The sequence below is a fragment of the Cherax quadricarinatus genome, chromosome 80, assembly GCF_038502225.1.
Source record: "Cherax quadricarinatus isolate ZL_2023a chromosome 80, ASM3850222v1, whole genome shotgun sequence".
Lineage (NCBI taxonomy): Eukaryota > Metazoa > Arthropoda > Malacostraca > Decapoda > Parastacidae > Cherax > Cherax quadricarinatus.
The window spans coordinates 16,409,514-16,436,129 of record NC_091371.1 but is presented as its reverse complement, the minus strand read 5'-3'; the positions used below and the strand labels follow the sequence as shown (position 1 = coordinate 16,436,129).

The 26,616-nt window shown below is 40.7% G+C and overlaps 2 protein-coding genes across 2 annotated transcripts in view; both read right to left on the bottom strand.

Moving 5' to 3' along the window:
• The window catches only part of mRNA-cap (mRNA capping enzyme), a 66,335-nt gene extending 64,964 nt beyond the window's left edge, over nucleotides 1–1,371 (bottom strand). Inside the window, exon 1 of the mRNA XM_053796616.2 lies at nucleotides 1,228–1,371. Within this exon, the coding sequence (XP_053652591.1) occupies nucleotides 1,228–1,230 (3 nt within the window). The 5' untranslated portion in view covers nucleotides 1,231–1,371. The remainder of the gene's footprint in view (nucleotides 1–1,227) is intronic.
• A 6,952-nt stretch (nucleotides 1,372–8,323) lies between these two features.
• LOC128702374 (BOS complex subunit NOMO3) overlaps nucleotides 8,324–26,616 on the bottom strand; it is a 32,145-nt gene continuing 13,852 nt past the window's right edge. The window contains exons 8-12 of the mRNA XM_070102180.1: nucleotides 24,683–24,815; nucleotides 23,975–24,115; nucleotides 18,557–19,822; nucleotides 10,958–11,129; nucleotides 8,324–9,827 (exon numbers count right to left, since the gene is read on the bottom strand). Coding sequence (XP_069958281.1) covers nucleotides 9,177–9,827; nucleotides 10,958–11,129; nucleotides 18,557–19,822; nucleotides 23,975–24,115; nucleotides 24,683–24,815 — 2,363 coding nt within the window. The 3' untranslated portion in view covers nucleotides 8,324–9,176. The remainder of the gene's footprint in view (nucleotides 9,828–10,957; nucleotides 11,130–18,556; nucleotides 19,823–23,974; nucleotides 24,116–24,682; nucleotides 24,816–26,616) is intronic.

The window sequence follows — 26,616 nt, the reverse complement described above, 5'->3', positions numbered from 1 at the left end:
ATAGCTGTTTATATCTTACCCTAACTGCCTCCTCTTTTAGTTTATAAACCTTCACCTCTCTCTTCCCTGATGCTTCTATTCTCCTTGTATCCCATCTACCTTTTACTCTCAGTGTAGCTACAACTAGAAAGTGATCTGATATATCTGTGGCCCCTCTATAAACATGTACATCCTGAAGTCTACTCAACAGTCTTTTATCTACCAATACATAATCCAACAAACTACTGTCATTTCGCCCTACATCATATCGTGTATACTTATTTATCCTCTTTTTCTTAAAATATGTATTACCTATAACTAAACCCCTTTCTATACAAAGTTCAATCAAAGGGCTCCCATTATCATTTACACCTGGCACCCCAAACTTACCTACCACACCCTCTCTAAAAGTTTCTCCTACTTTAGCATTCAAGTCCCCTACCACAATTACTCTCTCACTTGGTTCAAAGGCTCCTATACATTCACTTAACATCTCCCAAAATCTCTCTCTCTCCTCTGCATTCCTCTCTTCTCCAGGTGCATACACGCTTATTATGACCCACTTCTCGCATCCAACCTTTACTTTAATCCACATAATTCTTGAATTTACACATTCATATTCTCTTTTCTCCTTCCATAACTGATCATTTAATTATGGAGTTTGTGTTCCATGCAACACATTTCATTTTCCTGTTAAAATCAAAACTTTGGCTAAAGCTCCCGCTTCACACACGGAGGGCCCGGGTTCGATTCCCGGCGGGTAGAAACATTTCGACACGTTTCCTTACACCTGTTGTCCTGTTCACCTAGCAGCAAATAGGTACCTGGGTGTTAGTCGACTGGTGTGGGTCGCATCCTGGGGGACAAGATTAAGGACCCCAATGGAAATAAGTTAGACAGTCCTCGATGATGCACTGACTTTCTTGGGTTATCCTGGGTGGCTAACCCTCCGGGGTTAAAAATCCGAACGAAATCTTATCTTCTTATCTTAAAAGGAAATTCATGAGAATCCCAGTGGAAAAAGTCCCATTATTTAACTTTAACGGATTATTCTACGTACACAATGTACTATCTTCTGGGCCCATAACATCAATCTGCCATCAAGATTATTATCTAAATTTTACATTTTATACATACAAAACCTAAATTAAAAAAAACCAAAGTGTGTGACGTAAGACTTAAAAAGCTTTCATATTGTAACAGGTCTGGGGTAGACCAACACTCTCAGCAGGTAACTGCCCCACTTACCATGACTTTGGACTTTCCACTGGAGATATGTATACCTAGACTCTCCCACGCGCATATATTCCCACTGGTGAGTGATGAAGTTATAATGCAAGTGAAGAATATGAGTGAGAGGAGAGGCAGCGTCGAGGTGCCATCCAGCGCCACTCACTACCTCCAGCCAATACTAAACTTTTTCATTCATTCTCCTCAGAACTTACATCCAGAATCATAACGGGAAGTACCTAAATAAGTTACCTACGTAAGTATGCAAGCAAGCAAGTCAGTAAATAAAGCAAGTAGGTAGGTAAATAAATAAATAAAGTTTATTTAGATACAATTTACACAATTTGGACCACAATGAAAATAATCCACTTTGACTTTCAAGGGTTTTCCTATGTAATTTACACATGTGCTGCTATGTATGAAAACTTACGTATCTGTAATTATGTATACCTGAACCTGAATAAACTTACTTGTTTTCCACAGTAATATATATATATATATATATATATATATATATATATATATATATATATATATATATATATATATATATATATATATGAGGAGCTGGATGAGATTTTCGCCTTATAATCGGTGATACACACGTAACAACATGTACCGTATATGCCACCTTTATATCAACAATGTATCTCTTAAATCTTCTGTACCATATTATGTAATAAAATATTCCTATTGGTAAAAGAAAAATAGTTTAAAAGATGGGATGGTAGGGGAAGTGGAATATTCAAATGGCTTCAGGAAGAAATCCAAATATTCTTCCTTGAAGCCTTTTTATCCACTTCTCCGAGGCTATGGGTCCCACAATTTACACCAGAGGTGGACCCCATCCTATATATATATATATATATATATATATATATATATATATATATATATATATATATATATATATATATATATATATATATATATATATATATATATATATATGTGTGTGTGTGTGTGTGTATAAAATGTATGTGTGTACTCACCTAATTGTGGTTGCAGGGACCGAGACATAGCTCTTGGCCTGGCCCCCTGTGTGTGTACTCACCTATATGTGGTTGCAGGGGTCGATTCATAGCTCCTGGCCCCGCCTCTTCACCGTGTGTGTGTGTGTGTGTGTATGTGTGTAAATTATCTCGGATAACCAAAAAACGTCAAATAGTGACTTCAAGGATACTTAAAAATCTAAGAACCCCAATGTAAATAAGTTACTTTGACTTTTTTTTAAGTTATCCTAGGTAATTTACATATATGTTACTATGTAAGACAATTGTAATCATCCAAAACTAGAGTAAGTGTACCTAAATACGTACATATAACGGTACATGTCTTGTAATATGTTATAAGCGACGTAAATAAAAATGCTGATCAGTGTATTTGAGAACTTTTTATTCGCATTATATTCATGGGGAAGCGCTAAACTCGCAAGTCATATAGCACCGGGGAGGTAATAACGTTTGATCCAAGGAAGGGAAGGGTAACTCCTGTTCCTTGGTTTAAGAGTCCCGTCTCGTAGGGTTTATGTCTCCCGAGTCGTCTTTGGTGCTGTACGAACATCCTCTCTTTTTAAGCACCCGCAGCATAATAATAATCACGGGAGCGCTAAGCCCGTAGGGATTATGCAGTGCCTGTAGGGGGGATGGAAGGTATTCAGGCTGAATTCAGGGAACTGGAGCACAGATCCAATGGACCCCAATGGAAATAAGTCACTCTGTCTGACTTTTTGGGGTTATCCTAGGTTCTCTACACATATGCTGCTATGTATGATAATTCTATGTAACTATTTGTGTATACCTGAATAAACTTACTTACTTATTCCCTAGATCAAGAGCCCCTCACCAGCGTCAAGGAACCTCCCTTGAGGGGTGCCGTAACATGATCTTCCTATTTACACTCCTTGATGTTGGTGAGGGGCTCTTGATTTAGGGAATTGGATCTGTGCTCCAGTTCCCCGAATTAAGCCTGAATGCCTTCCACATCCCCCCCAGGCGCTGTATAGTCCTACGGGTTTAGCGCTTCCCCTTGATTATTAAAATAATAATTCCTGTTTACACACACACACATGTACCTCCCCTGTTCAACATTCTGCATGTAACTAGATTGCTAGCACACTCAGCTCACACACACAGGTCAGTGATTTGATCCCTGGTACAGGTGGAAATGTTAGGACGCGTTTCCTGAAGACACCTGTTGTACATGTTCGCCTAGCAGTAAAATAGGTACCTGGGTGTTAGTTGACTGGTGTGGGGCTTTCTAAATGGTAGTACATGTATATGTCAATGATGTCAGCTAGGCCTGTATACCCTGTACATGTACTTGTACTTGTAAATGCCTAGACATGCTAGAGGCCTTCCTTGTAATTAATATTTTATAATGTGTAAACCACACATTGTAAGCTTTTCAAGGAAATAGCATTTTTATTTTCAAAAATTATTTTTCCAAGGCTTTCTTGTGGCTTTAATGAGATGCCGGTCATGACTAGGCAGGCTGTGGTAGTTAAGTATTTAGGCAGAGGAATACACGAGTACGATTATCATAGTGTAAATTACCTACTATAACCCAACTGGTGTATGAGAAAGTGCTAAAGCCAAGATATAAACATGTAGAGCTCATTACCACTAACTTGTTTAGCTATCAAAACTTTGCAGGATATTGTGCCTCTGTAATCTTTTGACTACCTACAGGAGTGCATAATAAAGATATTAAACTAACATGAAAGATCATAGTGGCTGAGAAAAAAAGAACAATAAAGCTTCATCCATTGGAGGGCAAGGGTAGATCTAATTCCTTGAATTATGAGCGCTTCACCAGCATCAATGACTGAAGATTATTCAGAGTAACTCTGGAGGGTTACTCTAAATAATCTTCAGTCATTGATGCTGGTGAAGGGCTCATAATTCAAGGAATTAGATCTACCCTTGCCCTCCAATGGATGAAGCTTTGTTCTTTTTTTCTCAGCCACTATGATCTTTCATGTTAGTTTGCTGATGATACTGTGCTTATGGGAGATTCTAAAGAAAAATTGCAAAGGTTAGTGGATGAGTTTGGGAATGTGTGTAAAGGTAGAAAGTTGAAAGTGAACATAGAAAAGAGTAAGGTGATGAGGGTATCAAATGATTTAGATAAAGAAAAATTGGATATCAAATTGGGGAGGAGGAGTATGGAAGAAGTGAATGTTTTCAGATACTTGGGAGTTGACGTGTCGGCGGATGGATTTATGAAGGATGAGGTTAATCATAGAATTGATGAGGGAAAAAAGGTGAGTGGTGCGTTGAGGTATATGTGGAGTCAAAAAATGTTATCTATGGAGGCAAAGAAGGGAATGTATGAAAGTATAGTAGTACCAACACTCTTATATGGGTGTGAAGCTTGGGTGGTAAATGCAGCAGCGAGGAGACGGTTGGAGGCAGTGGATTATTATTATTATTATAATCAAGGGGGAAGCGCTAAACCCGGAGGATTATACAGCGCCTGGGGGGGGATGTGGAAGGCATTCAGGCTTAATTCGGGGAACTGGAGCACAGATCCAATTCCCTAAATCAAGAGCCCCTCACCAACATCAAGGAACCTTCCTTGAGGGGTGGAGGCAGTGGAGATGTCCTGTTTAAGGGCAATGTGTGGTGTAAATATTATGCAGAAAATTTGGAGTGTGGAAATTAGGAAAAGGTGTGGAGTTAATAAAAGTATTAGTCAGAGGGCAGAAGAGGGGTTGTTGAGATGGTTTGGTCATTTAGAGAGAATGGATCAAAGTAGAATGACATGGAAAGCATATAAATCTATAGGGGAAGGAAGGCGAGGTAGGGGTCGTCTTCGAAAGGGTTGGAGAGAGGGGGTAAAGGAGGTTTTGTCGGCAAGGGGCTTGGACTTCCAGCAAGCGTGCGTGAGCGTGTTAGATAGGAGTGAATGGAGACGAATGGTACTTGGGACCTGACGATCTGTTGGAGTGTGAGCAGGGTAATATTTAGTGAAGGGATTCAGGGAAACCGGTTATTTTCATATAGTTGGACTTGAGTCCTGGAAATGGGAAGTACAATGCCTGCACTTTAAAGGAGGGGTTTGGGATATTGGCAGTTTGGAGGGATATGTTGTGTATCTTTATATGTATATGCTTCTAAACTGTTGTATTCTGAGCACCTCTGCAAAAACAGTGATTATGTGTGAGTGTGGTGAAAGTGTTGAATGATGATGAAAGCATTTTCTTTTTGGAGATTTTCTTTCTTTTTTGGGTCACCCTGCCTCGGTGGGAGACGGCCGACTTGTTGAAAAAAAAAAAAAAAACTCTGGAGGGATAGTTAGAAGAACAAAGGCAGTTATGTAAAGTTTCTTCAATAAAGTATCACAACACTGCACAGTTTTTTATTTCCATTTAGGGTCCTGTTTAAGGTCTTTACCAGGATGCACCCCACAACAATCAACTCCCAGGTATCTATTTACTGCCAGGTACCAGGCACATGTTAAGAATACTAATGTACTGTATAATCAATTGAAGCACTAAACCCACATGTGTCATATAGTGCAGATGTTAGTTGATAAACTTTATATACAAATACATATTTTATTTTCAAGAATTACATTATTATTATAATCATAACTAAATGCTAAACCCACAAGGATTATACAACTCCAAGACTTGCATGGAATCCACACTAGGTTCAGAGACAGTGAATCAAGGAACTGATGGGAGGAAAAGGGAAAGCATCATCGACTTCCTCAGGCGAGTAAGATAATAGACAATACTGTCATAAGATGGAGGAATGAAAGTTAGGCTTCTGCTGTATGACGAATGGCTTGTACAGGGCAGCTCATTATCAAATTAATGTGCCCCAGATATAGACTGTTCTACCTGGAGTCTACTTACCTGGAGGTCATTCCAAGGGTCAATGCCCTGTGGCATTCTTTCAGCTGAATAAAAAAATACTCAAGTATTGATTAATATTGTATAGTATGTACTGTACTAACAAGGAAAAAGTTGAGATACATTCATTAGTGAAGTGGATATATATGTAGTTTTATTTCTTGACTCTTTCATGTTGTATGACCCTTTAGGATATAGCACTTAATTTTGTTAGCCAGACTTGAGTCCTGGAAATGGGAAGTACAATGCTTGCACTTCTAAACTGTTGTATCTGAGCACCTTTGCAAAGACAGTGATTATGTATGAGTGATGGTAAAAGTGTTGAATGATGATGAAAGTTTTTCTTTCTTTTTGGGTCATCCTGCCTCAGTGGGAAATGCCCGATGTGTTGAAAAAAAAAAAAACTGTTGCAGTGCTTATCACATCCTACAGTTTGTATGGAACATGGCCATAACAGATCAACAAATTATGGTAATTTTAAACCATATCATGGGCGGGGATAGAACCCGTGATAGAGTCTCAAAACTCAGACTGTCGTGTTAGCTACTGGACCAGCTAGTCACAATAAGATTCATCCAACTAGGTATATTTCTACACCATAGGAAGGTTAGCATAGGCACCACTGTGACTACACACTGCTGCTTGCCTAATTTAAGTAAGATGTGAGTTAATTTACATCACTAAAGTGCCTAATTAAATAGGTTTGATGAAAAGATTTATTTGAGGAAGAGAACATTTGTTACATAATAGTACATATTCTGTATAGCAGAGACAGTAATGCAGTACAAGTGGCAACATTTACAACATAAATGTAAATAAATTCACAGGGTTTACATTCCTAAAAAACCCTGCAAATTCAGAATTCATGAATACTGTATCACTAAATTCTGTACATATAATAAATTTTGTCAGTTTTGAAGTTATGTTTCAGAAGTCATCTCTTTCTAATATTTCTTTAACATCATTAATATCAATAACAGAATATCCAAAAAGAAGAGAGATTTGGGTGAAAGAAATCCACTCAGCACATTCTGTATGAAATCCTTTGACTGGTTTACAATTCTGGGGGTCATGCATAAAGTCGAAACAAAATGAACACTTGCAACGAGAACACTGTGATTTTAATAATTCATGAGATAGTTCAGTAAAAATGGTGGATAGATGAACTATGAGAATTTGAAGGTTAGACTGTATTATGTTTTAATGAACAGTAAATAGTGGGTTAATTTATCTATTTCATTGAGCACTCTAAACCCATAGGGGTTATATAGCATCTTGGGAAATGAGAGGCAATCAAATTTGATCCAAGGACAGGAAAGGAGACAATATGTAAAGCATGCAGAAGCCAGTGGCATATGGTGGTTACTGTCAAAGGGTGTGCACTGTGCTACCCTGCTGAACCTACTACACTGACTTAAGCATTAATAAAAAATAAACATGCAAACTTTAAGCTATTTCTATACATAGTACGGATTGCAAATTGCAAATGATGTGAATTCTCATACATAAATAAACTAAATTTCTAATATTCTACAAACTGTATATATTGCAAAATAGATGAATTTTATCTTATGCATAAATTTAAAAATAAAAGCACCAGCTAATTTTACTTACTTAATTCACTTGTACATCATTTCTATTCTTTTTCTTTGAAATGTAAACTATTCTATGATCTCGCTTAGTACTGTAAACAATAGTTGATATTGTTACATCAACAGCCCCAGAATTCAACCCGACTTAATCTTTGTTTCCGAGTACGCATTATTAGATTTGAAAACAACTTACGACCAGATTATATCATGATACTGCAAGGACAGAATTATTATAAAGAAAATCAGTTTCAGTTAATGAATTTTCACCGAATTTATACATGCATCTTCTTGTCACTCACCCTTCAGCCTTATTTTTGTCATGGCATCTGCCTTGTGCCCTATGATACAACTAGCTATGGGGTGTGCAGTGCTATCTCAGAAGAACTGGCACAATATATCATAACAGGGGACAGAAAAATTAGTTTCCCATTATGATCCATGATTATATTGAGTTAGCTTTATATTTATGATGAATTTACCATCTTTGGTGAGTATGCAGCATTCACCTAGAACACTCAGATTACACAACCCTGGTAGAAAATTTTTTTTAAGGTAATTAACAATGATATTACTGTACAACTTCAATCAAAGAGGAATAAAAGTGATACCAGTGATGATATGGACAATGTATGCTGTTGGTCTCTGAGTTACATTAAATAAAAATGTGAACTAACACAGACAGCAGGTCCCTCCTTATGCCGAGCAAGTGAGTACAAAAACCTTTGAATGGAAAATAATGCTCTTTAACAATATAAGCAGATCACTTACTTTATCCATAGTTTATGAGAGAAGTGCTATCATATGGCAAACTGTACAATTTGCAATGTGGGATATTCCATGAATGTAAAAAAAATGTTGATTTACTGCAATTTCACTGTACAGGGACTTTTTCTTTTTTTGTTTGTTTCTTGGGTACTACACACTGAAGCATATAAAAACTAATATGTTGGTGTGATGAGAAATTCTGCCAACCTGTGTCACTAGGCCTAAGGACTGTAAGATTCTCACTTATTATTATAATTTAAATGTTCTATCATATATGAAAAAATGCTTATAGGGGAGCAGTAATGGTCCCACAGACTAGTTTAAGGATTAACAATATGTCACATACAGTTTCAAAAATTATTTAATATGCCAAGAGCTCTATAACAATGAAGAGCAAAGGCACTTCAGCATCAACATTATGGAATGCTTCAAGAGAAAACAGTGAAAAGTGTCAGAAAACATCAAACTAATAAGGGATAAGACATTCTAAAAAATGTATTTCGTAAAACAAGCGTAATGTAGGAGAAAATTAGTGAGCATATACAAAATATTTATTAGTGTTTTCTTTATACACGTACATTTGAAACTAAGATTCATACACACCTTTTAAATGAAAATAATCAAATAAAAAATTCATCCTCAATTTTTGTATAATTTCAATAATCATTAATTATAAAATATTGACTGGCATTTAAAAACAAATTCCATTTTTTTCATTCTATTCATTGTGAAGTACATTAATGAACTAATTACACTTTCCTTGATTTGACTTTCTTCTTAACTGCTTCAATAATAGGTATATCCGATGAGACAGATGAAGATTTTTGCACTGCTTTAGGTGTGGAAATATTGGTTATTATATCTGAAATTTTTTCCAACATGGGCCCCATTTTGTCATAGTTAAAAGCTATAGTAACTAAAATAATAGCAATTGCAAATCCAACCACTGTCCCTTGACTCATCTCTGCATCTACACCTCTTAATGTGGGCTTGAAACTCAAATTTAAATGTTTAAATGCAGAATCAGCAACAAAAGTAACTTCTGGAGTAGAATACTGATATTGAGATGTAGGCAAATTAGATTCCAAGCGTAGGTAATAAATGCGTCTGTCTGCAGTCATTGGAGGGAGCATAAAATATGGATGAAGACCAAGTTTGATGGTGTGGATCGGAGAGTCTGGTAGGTCCTCTCGATACAAGTGTGCTACCAAAGATGATAAGTGTTGTTGGTCAGTGTCTACCTTGGCAGCAACATCCATCTGATTAAAAGTTCTCAATACAATGAGCCTCATGTCTTGGACATCTTCATTTTCTGTGTGAACTGTACGGGTAGCAGGCAAGGTTCGCTGGACGTGCAAATTAATTCCATTTCCAGTCTTCAATCTCAGTTCATAATGACACTGAAAAAAGGTACAATTGTACAGCACAGTATTAATACATTTAAAATGAATAAGAGTTCACATATCATCCAAAAATTTTTCAATAATATCAAGCTTAATTTACATCAAAAGTTACCTTCCTTTTCAATATTCCCTCTTGTTTCTCTTAATATGGAAACATTAATATTTAAAATATGCATTTTTTTTGTTTTATATTTTGAGTAATTAATGTCTGCTTTACAAATACAAACTCCTTAAATTACATACATCTGCACTAATGAAAGTGTCCTATACAAAAACATATTTGTAAGATGAAGCCCCAGAATGCAATGCTTAAGTTGAGAATCACTTGTATCACTGTTTTATCAACATAAACCTAAGAGCACCCAAGAGCCTAAGAATTAAGGAACACTGCAGCAGGCCACCTGGCCCTTGCTAGGCAGGTCCAACTCACACCTGCCCATACTTACTCGTGTACCTGTCCAACCTATTTTCAATGCTACCCAAGGTTCTCCCTTCTCACCCTTAAATCTTTTAATGAAACTGACAAAATCATTGTCTAAGTAAATCTTTTTTAAAATGACCAAACTTATTGCCACTGATGTATCTTGCAGTAATTCATAACTTTACATTTCATGAACTGTAGATTTAATTCTATAGTAAATGCTCAACAGCATGCTCCTAACTAATATGTTTCTCTTCTGTTGGTGACTATCTTTCTATAGGCTGACTTAGGCAGAGTTACAGGTCTTAGGGTCGATTCACAGTCCAATAAGTCTGTGTGTCACAAGGTTTTGGAAAGACTACCACATAGACCATTTCTCTCAGCTCTTCATACAACAAATACAAATACATAATTTATTTCTTTTCGGCCATATCCCACCAAGGCAGGGTGACCTAAAAAAAAAAAAAAAAAAAAAAAGCAGTTTTTCTTTTTAAAATTTAGTAATTTATACAGAAGAAGGGGTTACTAGCCCCTTGCTCCCAGTTTAATAAGTTCAAAGTGGATATTCCTCTGTGGGATTTTAAACAAAGTATGTTTGGTTGACTCCCATCCCAGGGCATTCTGCCTATCACCGAATGTTTATATTAATTTATGTGCAGTGAGAGACATGAAATAGTATTTTAAAGATATACAATATTGTAATTACTTTTGGTAGAAGTCCTCGTATTCTGAAGCTGCCCTGATCATCAGATGCAGCCTCTTCCTGGTACTGTTCACAGTCTGAGCCTTTGCCCACAGCCTCAACTACCACATTGGACTCTGGCTCTCCAATCAAGGAAACAGTCTGCCCATATACACTGTATGCCACACGTGATCCACTGAGGAAAAGGATAGGGTGAAGGGGAAAAAAAAAAAAGTAGCATCAGACTAAAACAGTGATTATAGGTATCTTATTTCTTATAAGCTTATATCATAATCTGTAGACACAATCACATCATTATTATTATAATCAAAAAGAAGCGCTAAGCCACAAGGGCTATACAGCGCTGCAGGGTAGGGAAGGAAGCAAGGGAATTGGATGGCAGAAGGGAGGGGGGATGATCAGCAGGTTACAGAAAACAGCGGGGCAGGGGATAGTACGGGGGTAGAGGGTAGCAAGAGATACAAGTAGAAAGGGCTGAAAGTATCAGAATTTGTGAAGTAAGTCAGTCATTGTCAAAAAGTCAATGAGAGAGTCCGGATGAAAGGTGGGTCCATCAGCGAGAAGGGAAGGTAAAGAGAGAGCAGCGGGGCGAAGACGACGACAGAGGTAAATTCTGCGTGCTCGTTGATAAAGTGGGCAGTCCAACAGAATGTGGCTGACTGATAATGGAGCTTGGCAATTCTCACAGAGAGGAGCAAGACGCCTCTCCATGAGATATCCATGAGTAAGACGAGTATGGCCAATGCGAAGACGGGAGAGAGTAGTCTCCCAACCTCGACACTGGTGATAAGAAGACGGCCAGTAACCTATACTCGGTTTAATAGACTGAAGTTTGTTGCCGAGCATAGTAGACCAACGTTGTTGCCAACGGGTGTGAAGGTGGGAAGATATTACAGCAAAATAGTCCGTACATGGAATACCTCTATAAGAAACTGGTAGGTCATGTACCGCTGACCGCGCAGCAGTGTCTGCCTGTTCATTGCCCTGTACGTCAACATGACCAGGGACCCAACAAAAAACAATATCTTTATGCTTAGTAAAGATGCGGCGTAGCCAAAGTTGGATACGGAGGACTAAGGGGTGAGGTGTATCAAATTTTTGTATAGCCTGTAAAGCACTAAGGGAGTCTGAGACAACCACAAATGATGACACAGGCATAGATGCAATACGGATAAGTGCTGTAAGGATGGCATATAATTCAGCAGTAAAAATACTAGCTGAAGATAGTAAATGCCCTTGTACGACGCTGTCCGGAAACACTGCTGCGAATCCTACGCCGTCAGAAGACTTAGAGCCATCTGTGTACACAGCAATGGCATGAGAATGAGAGTGAAAGTGGTCAAGAAAAAGAGAGCGGGAAGCGACCGTAGACAGTTGGGCTTTCGAGCAAGGGAGGGAGAAAGAACAGACTCGAACAGCTGGAACTTCCCAGGGGGGTAGGGAAAAGTGAGATGCTACATGTACATAGAAAGGTGGTAGTTGAAGAGAAGACAAGAGCGAATGAAGGCGAAGAGAGAAGGGACGGAGTAAGCAGGGGCGGCGAACAAATAAAGAATGTCTACTAATATCAGTGACCATTCTATAAATGGAAGGATTGCGGAGATCATGAGAGCGTACATAGTAGCGCAGGCAATGGGCATCACGGCGATCGGATAAGGATGGAACGTTCGCTTCTGCATAGAGGCTTTCGACAGGGGAAGAGCGAAAAGCACCAAGGCATAAACGTAATCCTTGGTGATGAATGGGGTTAAGGCTAGAGAGAGTAGCAGGAGATGCCGCTGAATAGATCTGGTCACCATAATCAAGTTTCGATAAAATAAGGGTGGAATGTAGGTGAAGGAGGGTTCGACGATCAGCTCCCCACGAAAGATGAGCAAGGGTTTTAAGAAGGTTCAGCCGGCTGTGACAAGTTGCCTTCAGAGAGGTAATGTGAGGTTTCCAGGATAACCTACGATCAAAGAGGAGGCCCAGAAACTTGACTGTATCACGTTCAGGGATACGTGAGCCATAGAGGTACAAAGGATGATCAGAGATGACAGAGCGTCTAGTGAAAGTGATTTGGTGGGTTTTAGTGCTGGAAAATTTAAACCCATGTGTGGTGGCCCAATTGGAAACACGGTCGACTGCATGCTGGAGAGAAACTGTAAGGAGGTGACAGTCAGCGCCTGCACAGGCAATAGCGAAGTCATCAACATAGAGTGATGACCAAATATTTGATGGAAGACTAGAGGCCAAATCATTAATAGCAAGGAGAAAAAGTGTTGTGCTCAGAACACATCCCTGGGGGACACCTTCAGCTTGGACAAAGTCCGGGGAGAGCACATTATTAACCCGAACACGGAAATGCCTGTCAGTTAAAAAGTTCTTAAGGAAGGATGGTAGATTGCCTCAAAGGCCTAAGGAGTGGGCTTGGGCTAAAATATTATACCTCCAAGTTGTGTCATATGCCTTCTCAAGGTCAAAAAATATGGCAATAACCGAGTGGTTATTCGCAAAGGCATTACGAACATACGTATCCAAGCGCAGTAAGGGGTCTATGGTAGAACGTCCCTTACGAAAGCCATATTGACGAGTGGAGAGACTGTTGTGTGTCTCTAAATACCACACTAAACGTCTATTTACTAGACGTTCCATTACTTTGCAAACTGCACTGGTAAGAGCAATGGGACGATAGTGGGAGGTTTCATGTCCCGTAGTGCCTGGTTTGCGGAAAGGGAGAACAATGGCGGATTTCCACAGCTGTGGAAGAACTCCTTGTGACCAAATAAGATTGTAAAGGCGTAATAGGACTGCAAGGGCTGACTGATGTAAATGTTGTAGCATACGAATATGAATGTCGTCGGGCCCAGCTGCCGATGATCGACAAGCTGAGAGTGTTGCCTCCAGTTCTTGAAGTGTAAAAGGCACATTATACTGTTCTTCTCTGAGAGAAGAAAAGTCCAAGGGTGCTAACTCTCTGGCAGACTTTGAGGAAAGAAATGAGGGGCATAGATGGAGTCCCTGAGAAATACGGACCAGATGATTGCCAATTTCATTGGCAACATCTAGTGGGTTTGCTATATCAACACCGGCAACTCGCAGAACAGGAGCCGGGTCAGGAGAATATTTACCACTCAGTTTTCGTACTTTTTTCCAGACTGCACTCATAGAGGAAGCAGAGGCGATGGTGGAGACATAATCTCGCCAGCAAGTGCGTTTAGCGTCACGGATGACACGGCGAGCGATCGCACGCTTCTGTTTAAAATCAAGGAGTCGCTCTGTGGTTCTATTGTACCGGTACCTGCCCCATGCAGCGCGTTTCAAACGTACTGCACGAGCACAAGCAGGAGACCACCAAGGCACGCATTTCTGAGAATGCCTGCCCGAAGTTTGGGGTATAGAATGAGAAGCTGCGGTGAAAACGGAGGACGAGAAGAGGTGTAAAAGCTCATCGATGGAGGACGAAGAAGGAACCTCTTTAAAAACAGTCAGGTGTGAGTAAAGGTTCCAATTTGCCCGATTAAATTGCCAGCGTGGGGTGCGAAGAGGTGGCGAATATGAAGGGGAAGAAAGAATGATTGGGAAATGATCACTGTCATGTAAGTCCGGGAGAACAGACCAAGTAAAGTCTAATGCGGCGGAGGAAGAGCAAACTGAGAGATCGATGCAAGAGAGAGTATGAGTCCGAGGATCAAAATGGGTGTGAGTACCTGTATTTAAAACATGGAGGGGGTGGGTGGCAAGAAAAGCCTCTAACTGAATTCCACGGGAATCACAGTGAGACCCTCCCCAGAGGAAATGGTGGGCATTAAAATCACCAAGTAACAGAATCGGTGGCGGTAATGACGAAACAAGGAAGGCAAAATCCGGAATAGATAATGCCCGAGAAGGAGAGAGATATAAAGAACAGAGCGTATACCACCTATGTAAGTGGATACGGGCTGCTGTGTAATGCAGCGAAGTATGAATAAATAGCTGATGGTACGGAATATCAGTGCGGAGAAGAAGGGCACTTTCATTAAAGGTCCCATCAGGAAAAGGATCTGAAGAATACAATAAATTATAGCCTGAGATGTGAGAAATAACAGCAGAGTGTAATTTTGGTTCCTGTAAGCAAACACCAACAGGGGCAAACTGGGAGAGTAACATCTGAAGCTCACCCCGATTACCCCTGAGGCCGCGTATATTCCACTGTAAAAAGGCCATGATTGGCAATGATAAAGATACTTGAAATCCGCAGGTAAGGGTTCCTACGGACTAGAAGGGTTAGAAAAGTCCACATGCGGAGGCAGTGGAAAATGTTCAAGCAGCGAAGGAACGGTGCGCTGTGAAGAAAGGAGTTGCGCAGATGGAGCAGAGGAGAGAGAAAGAGCGGAAGGTGGATCAGTGTCCATTGATGGTTTGGTCTCTGCAATATATTCAGAGATTGCTTCAAGTGTTTCGGAATTCAGAGATGTCGTATGGGAGACAATATTGGGAATGGTAGGGGGAGGATGAGTAAAGATTGGAACTGTATTGGACTGTACCAAGGTAGGGGGGGGCGAAAGGGTGGAGGGAACTGGAGAAGCGTGGCAGGGGACAGAAGAGACAGGAACCTGGGAGGTGGCAGAAGAGGAAGAAACTTGGGAGGGAACAGGGGAGGAAGGTACATTACGAGGAGGAGGGTGAACCTCTGCACTTGTAACTGAGCCAGTGAGAGGGGAAGAACTAGGGACAGAGACAGGGAGGGTAAAATGAGGAGGTGGAAGATGGGTAGGAGGTGTTACCGGGCCTTTTTTTGACTTTTGAGAAGTAGAGGGACGATTGGGAAGAGGTGTCGTACGAGGTCTCGTCGATACTGAGGCTTGTAAGAGAGAACTCGAAGAAGCGAGATTAGACTGAGGCGTTGAAGTAGGGACGTCTGAGCCGAGGACAGCAAAAGGATTAGATACAGGAGTGATTATGGGAGAGGTAACCACAGAGGTGGGTGTAGAAGATGGGATACCAGAAGTGGGGGGACGTTTTGAAACACGGGAATAAGAAACACGTGGGAGTCTCCCTTGGAGGCGGAGATGAGAAACTGCCATGGCATAAGGGAGACCTTCTGTCTCTTTGAGGTAACGGATTTCCCGCTCGTTTAAATAGACCTGACAACGGCGAGAGTACGAAGGGTGAGCCTCATGACAGTTAAGGCAAGAGGGAGATCGATTGCAAGACGTATTAGAATGGTCATCGGCACCACAGACTGGGCATTCGGCGATAGATCTGCAATATTTCGCTGGATGGCCAAATCGCCAGCAATTTCTACACTGTTGTGGTGTAGGGATCACCTTTCGAACTTGTAACCGATGTCCTGCTATATAAACGGAGGATGGGAGTTCTCGGCTGTCAAAAGTTAAACGAGCCACATTGCTAGGGTATCGTCTCCGCCCACGGGCAGGAAGAACGTAAGTGTCTACCTTGAGGATTGGGAGATCTTGGAGTTCCAGCTGTTCTAGAATGTCGGTGCCACATGTCTGGAAATTTTGTTGAACTATGGTATGGGGCAGAATAACGGTACCACTACAAGAATTGAGGGAATGATGTTTTTCAAGGGTGACAGGAACAGTATCTATATGGGAAAGACGAGAGAGCTCACGAGCCTGGGTAGCATTCTGTACGGTAATGATGCGCGTACCGCTGTTAAGAGCATGAAAAGAAATATCTTTACCAACATGGCGTAGAAGTGCCTTGCCAATACTATGGTCAGAAAGATAGGCAGTAGAGGAAGTTGGTCGTAAAGTGAAGAATTTAGTCCACTGTTCAGTCTGAAACTGAGCGTGGAAAGGTAGTGAAGGACGTGTCGATCGTTTCTGAGAAGAACGAGAAGGTGAAGGTGGAGAAGTATCATCAGCAGGTAATTGTCGTTGACGTTTAGGCGTGGGACCAGAGTTGGTCCGACGTGGAACGGGTCGGCGATTTGAAAATTGCCGCACCGTAGAGGGAGAGGCCGGAAGCATAGTCAGAGGAGAGCGAAGGTCTGATAAATCGAAGGAGTCAGTCGAGGCCTCAGTACCTGAAGCGGGTGAGGAAACAGCACCGGCAATAGGTACAGAGGCATGAGGAATGTCTGAAGAGTGGTCCAAAGACGAGGCGGGGTCAGAACGGGGTGCGGTATCAAGAAGGGGCCCGGGGGTACCAGGTTCATGGACTAGGGCTGCCATGGTTAGGTTACTTCTTTCTTTTTGTTTTTAAGAAAAAAAAAGAAAGAAAAGAAAATAAAAATAAAAAAAAGAAAAAAAAAGGGGGGACCGGGGAGGGATAGTTCCTAGGAGGAATGAAAGGGCCAGAAATCTCCCTCCGCGCCCAAGAGGACTCGACACCGCTAGTAGCGCAGATGCAGCATGGAACCCGTGCCATACCCTACCCTTCATGCCAGTAAACCAGCAATCTGGGATAGCAACCTCACATCTGCCGAGCTACCTCGGTGGACAAAAGAGAGGGCGGCCGGATATCCGCCACAAAGCATACCTCCTTCAGCCACCACCCCCGGAATCCGAAAGGTGGCTTCCAGAGATACACCCGTCGCCCAAAAGACACCCAAAGCTACTCCGGGATACCGGAGAGGGATCGGGACATCCCTAGGCAATCCAGATTCCACGGCAAACTACGCCACCGCCAAGAAACCTCAACGGAATGGGATGGACCCCGGTGTCCTTTCCCCTACCTAGGAACTAGCGCGCCTGTGGGAGAAATCACGAAGGCTAAAAAGAGGAAGGGCAAAAGGGAGGGGTGAGGAGGAGGAGGAGGAATGGAAAAAGGGGAGGATGGGGAGGATGGGATAGGGGAGGGGAGAATGGGGGGTAATTAGGTTCGGTCTGAGGAAGAAGACCGACAGGGCTAATTCCTCAGACCAAGAGCCTCTTCACCACACAATCACATCAATCAGTCAAATGTTAAGAGATAGGACTAAGAGCTGGAACCCTCAAGGGAGGTACCTTGATGGTGGTGAGGGGCTCTTGATCTAAGAAACTGGAACTGTGTTCCAATTCTGCAAATCGAGTCTCAATGCCTGCTATTTCCCCAGGTGCAGGAACCCTATGTGTTTAATGCCCCCAGGAATGTAAAAATAACAACAAAGAATTGGAGCTCAATCCCACAAACTTAAATTCATAATTAAAAAAATACTAGGTAAATATATAATCCAAGCAGTGGCACAGTGCTGTACAAAGAAATTTCATACAGGGATTCAAAACTAGATATGACAGAACTAAATCATGTTAACTATATGAAAGTTATGAGCTGGTACCAAGGGCTGGAGCTCATTCCTCTAAACTCAAATAAATAATTAATCACTGTCTTAAAAAAACTGAAAATGAATAAACAACAGAAATGCATTAGTCTATTTAAATTAATAAAATAGTTGTGTCAAGTGTGAACTGTAAAACAATTTGGAGACATGAAAAATGAAGCTCGATTTTTTACTCCAACTTACAGCCCTCTGATGCACTAGAATGTTTTATTTATATTAAAAATATACATTTTATCCTTACCATACAACATATATTACACCTGCTTGTCATTTTCTAACAATGGGAGAAACTGCCAAGTGTAGGTTAACTTTTTCAAGTTAACCTACACTTGGCAGGTAAATTAAGTTCTCACCTGATGCTCATCATAATTGTAGCACCTTCATCTACGGTAACCATCTTGGAGGGTGGATCAAATGTGTATTCTTTCATCATGGGCCGGAGAAAGTAATCACCAGGGGTCAAGGAGAAAAAGCCAATTGTGCCATCATTCTCTGTCAGGCTATTTTGCCGATAGCTCTTTCCTCCTGACATAGACACTAATACCCCTGGTAAAGCAGCTCCATTCTCATCTTTCACTAACACAACCACTTCTGCCAATTTATAAGCTTCAAAATGACCTTTTTCATTTAAAGCATTCATCACATAGCCTTTCTTTTCAGCTGTAACAGTATACTGAATTGAATTGTCCAAAGGACCAGCAGTATATTTGCCTGCAGCATCAGTAGTGTATGTGTAAACAATTCCATTGCCCTCTACATTGATTGTCACACCACCTATTGCAGGTATCACACTACCATGAATAAAAAGGGCCCGTTCTGCACGAAAAATGACTGCATTAAGAACACAGTCAGTTGGCATGGTAATTGTATGAGATGCTGGCTCATACTGATACAAATTAGTTGGAGAACCAGGAGTCAGAATCACACTTTCGCCTTCACGGATCCAGTGTTCAAAGACATAAAGGTGTGGATCATCAGAGGATACATTGAGTGGTCCCAAAATGCTAATCTGGCCACCAGATTTCACAGCGACAGTAAAGGGTCCTGCTTCTCTAGCTCTCACAGCACCAGTCAGTTGATGTTTGGTGGCTGACAAAGTCACTAAATTTGGTGATGAAGAATCCCACTGGATTTGTGCTGATCCAAACTTATGACAGCCAACTGGTGTGAGGGTGTAAGTGCCAGGCACAGACATACACACTAATGTGCTGCCTTTCTGAGCAACAACAGTGCCTGATGCTCCAGTGCTGGTAGTATAACTTAAAGTGGTTTCATGAGATGATGCAAGTGTCAGCTGGTAACCTACCTGCTCAAGAGATACTTCAACATTTTGTGTATTAACAATTACGGGTATTGTCTTGAGCTTCCAGCACCATTCATCTTTCTGCACACTTAGTTGATATGAGCCAGGAACCACTTCAGTAAAAGAAAACTTTCCATCAATAGCAACAGTGCTGCGAGGGGCACCAGTACCCTGGGCGAGTCGGAGAATCACATTCAGATCAGGGCATTTTTCTAAACAGAATATCTTTCCAGTTATTTCACCTAAGAACTGAGAAAATGTCAACAGTCCAATTGGATCCGAGTCTACTGTGAACACATGTTCGAGAGGTCCAAATCTGAAAAATAAAAAATTCTGCTGTATGCTGTAGTAGGAAGAGGTAATAGAATATTGCATGATTAAAAAATACTGTAATTAAACATCCTCAGTATTCAGTTACAATTTGTTAAATCCTATTAATCACAATTTGGTTAATTTGTATTAATCCCCTATTTGTAGCCAATTGATTTCTAGTACTGTATATTCAAGAGTTAACAAGTTACATCCTTCTTCTACCACCCCTAACTAAGGTAACCATGACCTTTCCACATCAAAGCAAATATTGTGAACTGGCTGTGTCAAGGCAAAGATTAACCTTCCTTTGGTAATAAGTATAACCCATAAGCTTTATCATGTGGCTCTATGAATGCATAGTGAGATTAATTTAAGGAAAACATGACATGTATTGAGGAAACATCACAGATTTTAAGCACAAATTTATAACCAAAATAAAATCTCTATCATGCTTCACCAGGAAGATTTTTTAGTAACAAAGTTGATGTCATAGTCAGAAGGTGTTACTTTAGAGGAAGAAAACATTGCCATTATTAAGTACATAGTACATTATTCTAAACTACAGTGGTGATGTTCATAAGAATGAAGGTCTTGAATATATTGAAATACACACATGGGAGTGAGTATCAACAGACAGGTCTATGAAGACAAGGTGAAATATGGTACAAACAAGGGAAAGGAAGCAGCTGGATTGTTCAGGGGTAAGCTTACCCCTGAACAATCCCTGAAGCTCACCAATATATGAAAAAAAAGTACAAGAGTACAGAATAGCATAGTAGACTGGCATGGTGCATGGTCTTTGAATGCTGCAATGAGGAGGCTAGAGGCAATGATGATGTCATATTTCTAATGTGTGAAGTGATTACTATAAAGATACTAAGTAATGTAAAAGTTAGAAGACAGTGTGGAGTCATGAGAGGTATATTTCAGGAAGCAGACAAAAAAGTAATTTAAATGGTTGGTTTGGTCACTTAGTAGGTTGATCAAAAGGAGATGCAAACAGGGCCTGTACTTGGAAAAATGGCATGGGTGCTGAAGTTCGGCAGATAATTTGAATTGTGATATCTATGCAGTTCCAGAAAAATCAGCTTGGGTATAAGTTTCAAGGAAATACATGTACTTCTGTATATCCTAGGTAGTAGGTTGGTAGACAGCAACCACCCAGGGAGGTACTACCATCCTGCCAAGTGAGTGTAAAACTGAAGCCTGTAATTGTTTTACACGATGGTAGGATTGCTGGTGTCTTTTTTTTTCTGTCTCGTGCACATGCAAGATTTCAGGTACGTCTTGCTACTTCTACGTACACTTAGGTCACACTACACATACATGTACAAGCATATACAGTAGACCCCCGGTTAACGATATTTTTTCATTCCAGAAGTATGTTCAGGTGCCAGTACTGACCGAATTTGTTCCCATAAGGAATATTGTGAAGTAGATTAGTCCATTTCAGATCCCCAAACATACACGTACAAATGCACTTAAATACACTTACATAATTGGTCGCATTGGGAGGTGATCGTTAAGCGGGGGTCCACTGTATATACACACCCCTTTGGGTTTTCTTCTATTTTCTTTCCAGTTCTTGTTCTTGTTTATTTCCTCTTACCTCCATGGGGAAGTGGAACAGAATTCTTCCTCCGTAAGCCATGCGTGTTGTAAGAGGCGACTAAAATGCTGGGAGCAAGGGGCTAGTAACCCCTTCTCCTGTATATATTACTAAATGTAAAAGGAGAAACTTTCGTTTTTTCTTTTGGGCCACCCTGCCTCGGTGGGATATGGCCGTTTTTTTGGGCCACCCTGCCTCAGTGGAATATGCCCGGTGTGTTGAAAGAAGAAGAAGACTTCCGTATACACAAGTTTATTTACAAAAGTCTATGGTTTCATTTCCTTGGTGAATGCCTCAAAATTTAATGCTGTTGTAGTATTCCTGCATACTAGTTAGTTGCCTGTCCCTAAAATTTATCAACACTGAAAATGTAAATGTAATGAATTCACCAATAAACTACAATTGTTTAAATTAGAGAACAGGTGGGGCTGGAACTCATGGCAGGGAAGTGCTAAAACTCGCAGGACAGTAACTAACCAACTGTGTTATAACAATTTTCAACCAAGCATTTTTAACCAAATTTATGTATTATATAAATGGATTTTAATAATACTCAGTACTACCAATCAAAAATCTAAATCCTAATTTGCTAAATATTTTATGCACCCCTTCATTATCTCAATAAAATAGTATAACAGACAAACATATACAATACATAAATATTCATCTTATTATTTTTTTTTTTATTCTCACACTGGCCGATTCCCACCAAGGCAGGGTGGCCCGAAAAAGAAAAACTTTCACCATCATTCACTCCATCACTGTCTTGCCAGAAGGGTGCTTTACACTACAGTTTTTAAACTGCAACATTAACACCCCTCCTTCAGAGTGCAGGCACTGTACTTCCCATCTCCAGGACTCAAGTCCGGCCTGCCGGTTTCCCTGAACCCCTTCATAAATGTTACTTTGCTCACACTCCAACAGCACGTCAAGTATTAAAAACCATTTGTCTCCATTCACTCCTATCAAACACGCTCACACATGCCTGCTGGAAGTCCAAGCCCCTCGCACACAAAACCTCCTTTACCCCCTCCCTCCAACCTTTCCTAGGCCGACCCCTACCCCGCCTTCCTTCCACTACAGACTGATTCACTCTTGAAGTCATTCTGTTTCGCTCCATTCTCTCCACATGTCCGAACCACCTCAACAACCCTTCCTCAGCCCTCTGGACAACAGTTTTGGTAATCCCGCACCTCCTCCTAACTTCCAAACTACGAATTCTCTGCATTATATTCACACCACACATTGCCCTCAGACATGACATCTCCACTGCCTCCAGCCTTCTCCTCGCTGCAACATTCATCACCCATGCTTCACACCCATATAAGAGCGTTGGTAAAACTATACTCTCATACATTCCCCTCTTTGCCTCCAAGGACAAAGTTCTTTGTCTCCACAGACTCCTAAGTGCACCACTCACCCTTTTCCCCTCATCAATTCTATGATTCACCTCATCTTTCATAGACCCATCTGCTGACACGTCCACTCCCAAATATCTGAATACATTCACCTCCTCCATACTCTCTCCCTCCAATCTGATATTCAATCTTTCATCACCTAATCTTTTTGTTATCCTCATAACCTTACTCTTTCCTGTATTCACTTTTAATTTTCTTCTTTTGCATACCCTACCAAATTCATCCACCAATCTCTGCAACTTCTCTTCAGAATCTCCCAAGAGCACAGTGTCATCAGCAAAGAGCAACTGTGACAACTCCCACTTTGTGTGATTCTTTATCTTTTAACTCCACGCCTCTTGCCAAGACCCTCGCATTTACTTCTCTTACAACCCCATCTATAAATATATTAAACAACCACGGTGACATCACACATCCTTGTCTAAGGCCTACTTTTACTGGGAAATAATTTCCCTCTTTCCTACATACTCTAACTTGAGCCTCACTATCCTCGTAAAAGCTCTTCACTGCTTTCAGTAACCTACCTCCTACACCATACACCTGCAACATCTGCCACACTGCCCCCCTATCCACCCTGTCATACGCCTTTTCCAAATCCATAAATGCCACAAAGACCTCTTTAGCCTTATCTAAATACTGTTCACTTATATGTTTCACTGTAAACACCTGGTCCACACACCCCCTACCTTTCCTAAAGCCTCCTTGTTCATCTGCTATCTTATTCTCCGTCTTACTCTTAATTCTTTCAATAATAACTACCATACACTTTACCAGGTATACTCAACAGACTTATCCCCCTATAATTTTTGCACTCTCTTTTGTCCCCTTTGCCTTTATACAAAGGAACTATGCATGCTCTCTGCCAATCCCTAGGTACCTTACCCTCATCCATACATTTATTAAAAAATTGCACCAACCATTCCAAAACTATATCTCCACCTGCTTTTAACATTTCTATCTTTATCCCATCAATCCCGGCTGCCTTACCCCCTTTCATTTTACCTACTGCCTCACGAACTTCCCCCACACTCACAACTGGCTCTTCCTCACTCCTACAAGATGTACCACCAAAATTCTTTACATGTATTACAGATTGAAATTGAAAAATTAAGGCTTTTCTAAAACATACCTCATGCCTGCCTTATCAGCAGCTGAAGACAGTTTAACAGCTGTAGAATAAGTACCAACAGGTAGGTGAATGCAGCCATGACCAGACATATCAGTTTGTAGCTCTGTTTCAACTCCAGAATTGCTGTGTATTTCAATTGTCCTGAAATATGCCAGTAAATAACATTTAACCTTTTAAGTCTATTACAGTAATTAATTTCAGATTGCATGTACAACAGAACAAGTAAATTACCATATACATATTACAATAATAAACAGAAATACAGGAACTTTATAAGCATAATTTAAGCAGAATGATAGTAATATAGTAATCCAGTTATTGATCTTGATACCGCTATTATTACCAAGATAATTATCTGAGGATATTAAACATGCTAAATAATCCTCTTGTGCTTTACATTAATTTTCTGATGTACTGTTACCTGTCAAAGGCATTGAAAACAAAACATTTAGGTATGTCACTAATGAGTGGAACAAGCACATGCAGCCTTGCATACCATTTGACTTTTATCAATATATATGGCTGGTAAAATTTATTATACAAACTAATCATGCCTATTTCAGATACTCACAATAAGCAAAAATAAATTCCAGTTTTAAATCATTAACTGGAACTACAGCACCATGGTAAGTATTCCAAAGGCATCAGTATAATAAACCTAGAGTATTTATGATGCTAATAATGCATGGGTATTTAAAAGTAACTCACCATGGTCCTATGTGAGAGGCTGTTTTCTCTACTGTCACAGAGAAGCAAACTTCATAACGTGCTGGGAATATATCTTCCACAACTGGGTGCTGTGGGTTGATATTCACTACTGCTTCTTCAAATTCATACTTGTCTGCGAGAGTAAAATAATGTGGTTAAATTAAAATCAAGCCATTACAAATGTTATGATAGTATTTTTTATTATTTTATTATCACACTGGCTGATTCCCACCAAGGCAGGGTGGCCCAAAAAAGAAAAACTTTCACCATCATTCACCCCATCCCTGTCTTGCCAGAAGGGTGCTTTACACTACAGTTTTTAAACTGCAACATTAACACCCCTCCTTCAGAGTGCAGGCACTGTACTTCCCATCTCCAGGACTCAAGTCCGGCCTGCCGGTTTCCCTGAACCCCTTCATAAATGTTACTTTGCTCACACTCCAACAGCACGTCAATTATTAAAAACCATTTGTCTCCATTCACTCCTATCAAACACGCTCACGCATGCCTGCTGGAAGTCCAAGCCCCTCGAACACAAAACCTCTTTTACCCTCTCCCTCCAACCTTTCCTAGGCCGACCCCTACCCCGCCTTCCTTCCACTACAGACTGATACACTCTTGAAGTCATTCTGTTTCGCTCCATTCTCTCCACATGTCCGAACCACCTCAACAACCCTTCCTCAGCCCTCTGGACAACAGTTTTGGTAATCCCGCACCTCCTCCTAACTTCCAAACTACGAATTCTCTGCATTATATTCACACCACACATTGCTCTCAGACATGACATCTCCACTGCCTCCAGCCTTCTCCTCGCTGCAACATTCATCACCCATGCTTCACACCCATATAAGAGCGTTGGTAAAACTATACTCTCATACATTCCCCTCTTTGCCTCCAAGGACAAAGTTCTTTGTCTCCAAAGACTCCTAAGTGCACCACTCACCCTTTTCCCCTCATCAATTCTATGATTCACCTCATCTTTCATAGACCCATCCGCTGACACGTCCACTCCCAAATATCTGAATACATTCACCTCCTCCATACTCTCTCCCTCCAATCTGATATCCAATCTTTCATCACCTAATCTTTTTGTTATCCTCATAACCTTACTCTTTCCTGTATTCACTTTTAATTTTCTTCTTTTGCACACCCTACCAAATTCATCCACCAATCTCTGCAACTTCTCTTCAGAATCTTCCAAGAGCACAGTGTCATCAGCAAAGAGCAACTGTGACAACTCCCACTTTATGTGTGATTCTTTATCTTTTAACTCCACGCCTCTTTCCAAGACCCTCGCATTTACTTCTCTTACAACCCCATCTTTAAATATATTAAACAACCACGGTCACATCACACATCCTTGTCTAAGGCCTACTTTTACTGGGAAATAATTTCCCTCTTTCCTACATACTCTAACTTGAGCCTCACTATCCTCATAAAAACTCTTCACTGCTTTCAGTAACCTACCTCCTACACCATACACCTGCAACATCTGCCACATTGCCCCCCTATCCACCCTGTCATATGCCTTTTTCAAATCCATAAATGCCACAAAGACCTCTTTAGCCTTATCTAAATACTGTTAACTTATGTGTTTCACTGTAAACCCTGACACAACCTTTCCTAAAGCCTCCTTGTTCATCTGCTATCCTATTCTCTGTCTTACTCTTAATTCTTTCAATAATAACTCTACCATACACTTTACCAGGTATACTCAACAGACTTTTATTATATTTTTTTTTTTATTATCACACCGGCCGAGTCCCACCAAGGCAGGGTGGCCCGAAAAAGAAAAACTTTCACCATCATTCACTCCATCACTGTCTTGCCAGAAGGGTGCTTTACACTACAGTTTTTAAACTGCAACATTAACACCCCTCCTTCAGAGTGCAGGCACTGTACTTCCCATCTCCAGGACTCAAGTCCGGCCTGCC